At 38.3% G+C, this 6,379-nt stretch overlaps 1 protein-coding gene across 5 annotated transcripts in view; it reads left to right on the top strand.

Annotated features, from left to right (window-relative positions):
• Window positions 1–5,571, top strand: part of ARMC2 (armadillo repeat containing 2) — a 121,650-nt gene extending 116,079 nt beyond the window's left edge. For all 5 annotated transcript variants that reach the window (XM_010856636.1, XM_010856639.1, XM_010856637.1 and 2 more), the window contains one exon: window positions 4,112–5,571. In XM_010856636.1, the coding sequence (XP_010854938.1) occupies window positions 4,112–4,269 (158 nt within the window). In that variant the 3' untranslated portion in view covers window positions 4,270–5,571. The remainder of the gene's footprint in view (window positions 1–4,111) is intronic.
• Window positions 5,572–6,379: the final 808 nt, after the last annotated feature.

Below are 6,379 nucleotides of genomic sequence, written 5' to 3'. Positions count from 1 at the left end.
CCATGAAGTGATGGGACCGGATTCCATGATCTTCATTTTCTGAATGTTGAGCTTTAAGCCAACTTTTTCACTCTCCACTTTCACTTTCATCAAGAGGCTCTTTAGTTCTTCTTCACTTTCTGCCATAAGGGTGGTGTCATCTGCATATCTGAGATTATTGATATTTCTCCCAGCAATCTTGATTCCAGCTTGTGCTTCTTCCAGCCCAGCGTTTCTCATGATGTACTCTGCATATAAGTTAAATAAGCAGGGTGACAATATACAGCCTTGATGTACTCCTTTTCCCATTTGGAACCAGTCTGTTGTTCCATGTCCAGTTCTAACTGTAGCTTCCTGACCTGCATATAGGTTTCTCAAGAGGCAGGTCCGGTGGTCTGGTATTCTTATCTCTTTCAGAATTTTCCACAGTTTATTGTGATCCACACAGTCAAAGGCTTTGGCGTAGTCAATAAAGCAGAAATATATGTTTTTCTTGAACACTCTCTGTTAAGTCCTTGCCATTTCTTTCATTTATACTGTCCATCTTTGCATGAAATATTCTCTTGGTGTCTCTAATTTTCTTGAGGAGATCTTTGGTCTTTCCCATTCTATTGTTTTCTTCTATTTCTGTGCATTGTTCACTTAAGAAAGCTTTCTTATCTCCTTGCTATTCTCTGGAACTCTGCATTCAGTTGGGTTTATCTTTCCCTTTGTCCTTTGCTTTTCACTTCTTTTCTCAGCTATTTGTAAGGCTTCCTCAGACAACCACTTTGCCTTCTTGCATTTATTTTTCTTGGGGATGGTTTTAGTCATCACTTCCTGTACAATGATACGAACCTCCACCCATAGTTCTTCAAGCACTCTGTACCAGATTTAGTCCTTTGAACTATTCATCACTTCTATTATGTAATCATAAGGGATTTTATTTAGGTCATACCTGAATGGCTTAGTGGTTTTCCCTACTTTCTTCAATTTAAGTCTGCATTTGGTAATAAGGAGTTCATGATCTGAGCCACAGTTAGCTCCTGATCTTGTTTTTGCTGACTGTATAGAGCTTCTCTATCTTTGGCTGCAAAGAATATAATCAATCTGATTTCAATATTGACTGTCTGGTGATGTCCATGTGTAGAGTCATCTCTTGTGTTGTTGGATGAGGGTGTTTGCTATGACCAGTGTGTTCTGTTGGCAGAACTCTTGTTAACCTTTGCCTTGCTTCATTTTGTACTCCAAGGCCAACTTGCCTGTTACTCCAGATATCTTTTGACTTCCTACTTTTTGCATTCCAGTTCCCTATGATGAAAAGGACATCTTTTTTTGGTGTTTGTTCTAAGAGGTCTTATAGGTCTTCAAAGAATGGTTCAACTTCAACTTCTTTAGCATTAGTGATTGGGAGATAGACTTGGATTACACTGATGTTGAATGATTTGCCTTGGAAACAAATGGAGATCATTCTGTCTTTTTTGCGATTGCTCCCAAGTACTGCAGTTCAGACTCTTCTGTTGACTATGAGGGCTACTCCTTTGCTTCTAAGGGATTCTTGCCCACAATAGTAGATATATAATGGTCATCTGAATCAAATTCACCCATTCCCATCCATTTTAGTTCACTAATTCCTGAAGTGTCAATATTGACTCTTGCCATCTCCTGCTTGACCATGTCCAATTTACCTTGATTCATGGACCTAACATTTCAGGTTCCTATGCAATATTGTTCTTTACAGCATCGGACTTTACTCTCACCACCAGACACAACCACAGCTGGGCACTGTTTCTGTTTTGGCTCAGCCTCTTCATTTTCTCTGGAGCTATTTCTCTGCCCTTCCCCAGTAGCATATTGGACACCTACTGACCTGCGGGGCTCATCTTTCAGTTTCTGCCTTTTTGCCTTTTAATCCTTTCTAAAACCTTACCTAAAATTCTAGTGTTTGGAAGTGTGCTGTGTACAAAGAAAGTTGAACAATAACTGGTTATCTAAATCAGTACTTTTCACACTGTAACCAGTTTGAAAAATGAAGCAGCAAACAAAGAGAATATCAGAATATATTACATGTAGAAAAGATAAGTATTCTGTCATGAAACATTTGTGTTTGTTTATAAATATGTAAATATGTGTATATAGTCATCATGTAATATGGACTTCTCCTAGGTTACAGTAAAAAAAAAAAAGTTTGAAAATCATAGATCTAAGGTTTTCTTGGGTTAGCCTCTGCTGTTCATTGCAATACAAGTTCCAAATTTAACACCTAGTGTAATATGACATATTTTATGCATTTGCTGTATTCACTTTGCAATTTGAGACTGCTTTTGTCTTATCTATAGTTATTTGGCCACTTTTGTTATCTTGCCTAACCCAATTTACAAGTAATAGGGTACAAGTGTAGATTAACTAATTATACGTTGAGCCTCAAGAAAAGTAATATAGTCTCAATGTTAGATTAAGAAACCCCAGACACCAAAACAGTGACTTGGCTAAAATCATCAAACCCAGCCTAAGTCCTGGACAGAGAGAAAGACTGCAGGTTGCCTGGGCAGCCATCAGTCCTAAGCTGCTTTGGAAAAAGAGCATAAAAAAAGAATTCATTTTTAACGAAAGTTTAGTACTCAGAACATCTGCAGAAGAGTGAGCAGGAAGTAGATCTAGGAATTGAAGAGCACTCAGAGTCACACAGACCGCTTTAGTTTGGAAATAGCCCAACAGGAAGGCCTTTCAAGGCATCAGACACCATCTGGATTCTCCTCCTTTCAAGGCCTTGATTATCAAATGGGTGGGGAGAGTCAGGTTTGCTTACAGGGGTCTCCATGGAGAGCTTTGCTGAATTGTTTGTGTCTGCCCAGAACTTATCTCAGAGTTGCATAGCTATCCAATTGGCTGGGGGAGAGGACGGGAAGGTACAAACTGGGATTCCAGACTTATCTTATTCTGGGTGGTGACACCAACACCAGTAGTGCCAAAGCACACACAGTGCACTTTGTGTGTACCGAGAATATTCAGGGTAGGAAACTTGATGTAAGCACCAAGGAAGTGTTTGATGGTAGGATTTAGTGGACCTTATGAAAGAAGTTTGGAAATTATGCAAGCAGCAATATTTGTGGTCACTTTAGGACTTAGTGGTTACCACTTAAGAAGGCTGCCTCAGCCTCAGACCTAAGAAGTGGCAGAGCCAACCTTCTGACTGGCAGGCCAGTGTATTTTCCTGAAGTCCTTCTCATGGGTTCCAGTGTAAACAGAGAGAAATGCAGTGGCAGGTCGGTGCAGAAACCTCAGTAGCCATCTGTCTTCCAACTTGGGTTGGATATACTTTCACGATATTCACAGAATTGAAAGTGCTGTTGGATTAAGAAACAAATCAAGGTTGTAATTTTGCATTTTTTTAACAAGTGCTTTTCTGCATTATACATCGATTCACTTGGGATTCTTATATTTTTTAGGATTCTCAAAGTCTTCCACTTTTCACTTTTATTGTGGAGAGCATAAGGTGGCAGAAGGAGGGAGGTGTTATCTTTTCAAAGAAGTTTGTCCAGGCTGCTCTGAAATGAGCAAAGTTGATTTGCAGTCAGATTCAACTGTGCTACTTTCCCAAAAGATTTCCTTCTTTTATATTTGTCAACCACTAAAGAATTAATAATTAACATTTTTAGTGTGCAGATAAAGAAATAATCTATTCATACTTTGTTTATTCTGAGAAATTGTGATCTATCTTTTGGATATAAAGTTAGATGTAACATTAGGGATAAATTGAAGTAAGAACTCAATTCAGTCTAGGGTTTTTGTTTTTTTTTTTTTAAGGAAGATTGCTATCTCTTTTATTATTATTTTTTTTGCCACACCACACACTATGCACAATCTTTGTTCCCTGACCAGGGATCCAACCCCAGGCCCCCTGCAGTGGAGGCATAGAGTCTTAACCACTTGGACTGCTAGGGAAGTCCTCAAGATTATATATTTTTTTAAATTAAGAAACTATCATACACTTACTTAAAATTTTTTCTATAAAGAACTACTCCTGTAAAAAACCCTTGTTGCAATTAGAGATGACTCAGGATGAGTTTAACTCATGCCATCAAAAATTAAACTTCATTCAGTAGGATTACATTTCTAAATAATTGCTGTAATTTTAATTTTTCTGATGCAGATGAAGAACTAGCATTGAATGGGAGTTTTGACCAAGACCTAAAAAACTATCACAAACTCCACTGGGAAACAGAATTCAGACCGGTGGCACAGCAGCTTCTAAACCGAATTAAGAATCATCACACCTTCCTGGAACCTCTGCCTATTCCTTCTTTCTAACATGATGCAGATTAACAACAGAAACAGGAAGTCAGGTCTCCATCATTCTTAAGAAGTGGTAACAAGCATGAACTTTTTCTTCAATATTAACAAATATTCAAAGTTTTTCAGGTACTTATTTTAGTGAGTAGTCTTAGTGTATTAAAAGAAATAAGCATTTCTTCTTGTCAGGTATTGTGGAAAAATGAATATACATGTGGTGCTTCCTGCTATGAGAAATTTAAGATGAAAATATATTCATGATATTTCTAAGTAAATGACTTTTTATTCTGTTCTCTATTGAATAATTTAGTTCTAGTCTTAAAATCCTGATGTCACAATTCTAGAATTTAATTGCTTGTCAGTTCAGTCAATGAACTGTGTAATGAAGACAGATTTTATGTACAGAAAGAATAGTGGTCAACACTATTAGGAATACATTACGACATAAGCATCTGCACTAATTTTTACAGCTTTTAATAATAGTCTTCTGGTTAGGTACCACTATTTTTCTGGTTGTCACATTGAGAGGAGGGGGAAGCAGAAAAATTTAGAGAAGACTGCTTTGGGCCATCTATTCTTTATTAAATAAGTAAAATAGATAAAAAAGAGAGAATTTTCCCTTTTTATTTTTATTTGAAATAAACAGTAGACCAGACAATTCTACTTATAACTCTCTGTGATTATAGAGGTGACCTAATATACTAGAAGTATATGGCAGATCTCAGTTTGAATCCTAGTTCTCCCCTGCCTAGGTTTTGGGCAACTAACTTAATATTTTTAGCTTAAGTGTACAGTGTAATCATGTAGTTTAGGAACAAACAAACAAAAATGGGCAAATTGTCCAGTATGCTGACTGATGTGTAATAGGTACTCAATAAATTATGGTTTTCCACCCTTTGTAGGGTAAGATTGGTCTTTGAATAAATGACCAACACCAAAGAAATTGAGATAACCATTGATATCCTAAATTAGCCAAAGAAAGATTCAGAATAAAAGTAGATTTGATACTCTGCTCTGTAGGGTTAGAGATGAACCATTAATAACATAAAAACTCATCTCTTACCCTAACAAGATACCAAGACTAATGAGATAAAGGCAGGCTTTTAAGAGACTAGATAGACTCTTATAAGTCTATTAGAAAAACCCTAAATTTCCAGAAGCAAATAGACTTTCCAAGGGCTCCTCTAGTTTGGGGCTCATCCCAGGTTGGGGCTCAGCAAAATCATCTAGAGACACTCACTGTAGTCTGTCATCCATGAGTATATGCTACGAGATTCACTCCAACAGTTGAAATCTTTTTTTTTTTTTTTAATATTTATTTGGCTGCACTGGGTCTTAGTTGTGGCATGTGGGATCCAGCTCCCCTATCAGGGATCAAACAAACCCGTGTCCCCTGCATTGGGAGTGTGGAGTCCTAACCACTGGACCACCTGGGAAGTCCCTGGAAACATTTTTTAAAAGTTTGATAGGCTAATCTCTCAAAAACATTTGAAGATCTAAGTATTTTTACCCATGAAGTGAAGTCGCTCAGTCGTGTCTGACTCTTTGTGACCCCGTGGACTGTAGGCCACCAGGCTCCTCCATCCATGGGATTTCCTAGGCAAGTATATTGGAGTGGGTTGCCATTTCCTTCTCCAGGGGATCTTCCCGACCCAGGGATCGAACCCAGGTCTTCTGCATTGCAGGCAGACGCTTTAACCTCTGAGCTACCAGGGAAGCCCATTTTTACCCATAGCAGGCTATATATACTACTTTCAGTGAAAAAGATAAAACTCTCTTCCCCCTAAAAGAGCCCCCTCGGTATTTATAATTAATATAATAAGTCATAGTAGAATACCATTATATTTGTTCTCCGTATTAAACTCCTCTCCCTCAGATTCATCTGCAAGCTGGACCATGTGGAACTATCTCAGTTCATTTCAGTTGCTCAGTTGTGTCTGACTCTTTGCAAACCCATGGACTGTAGCACACCAGACTTCCCTGTCCATCAGTTCCCAGAGCTTGCTCAAACTCATGTCCGTCGAGTCGGTGACACCATCCAACCATCTCATCCTCTGTCGTCCCCTTCTCCTCCTGCCTTCAGTCTTTCCCAACATCAGGGTCTTTTCCAATGAATCAGTTCTTTGCA

This window comes from Bison bison, unplaced genomic scaffold (genome assembly GCF_000754665.1).
Source record: "Bison bison bison isolate TAMUID 2011002044 unplaced genomic scaffold, Bison_UMD1.0 scf7180017864373, whole genome shotgun sequence".
Lineage (NCBI taxonomy): Eukaryota > Metazoa > Chordata > Mammalia > Artiodactyla > Bovidae > Bison > Bison bison.
This window is presented reverse-complemented; position numbering and strand designations above follow the sequence as displayed.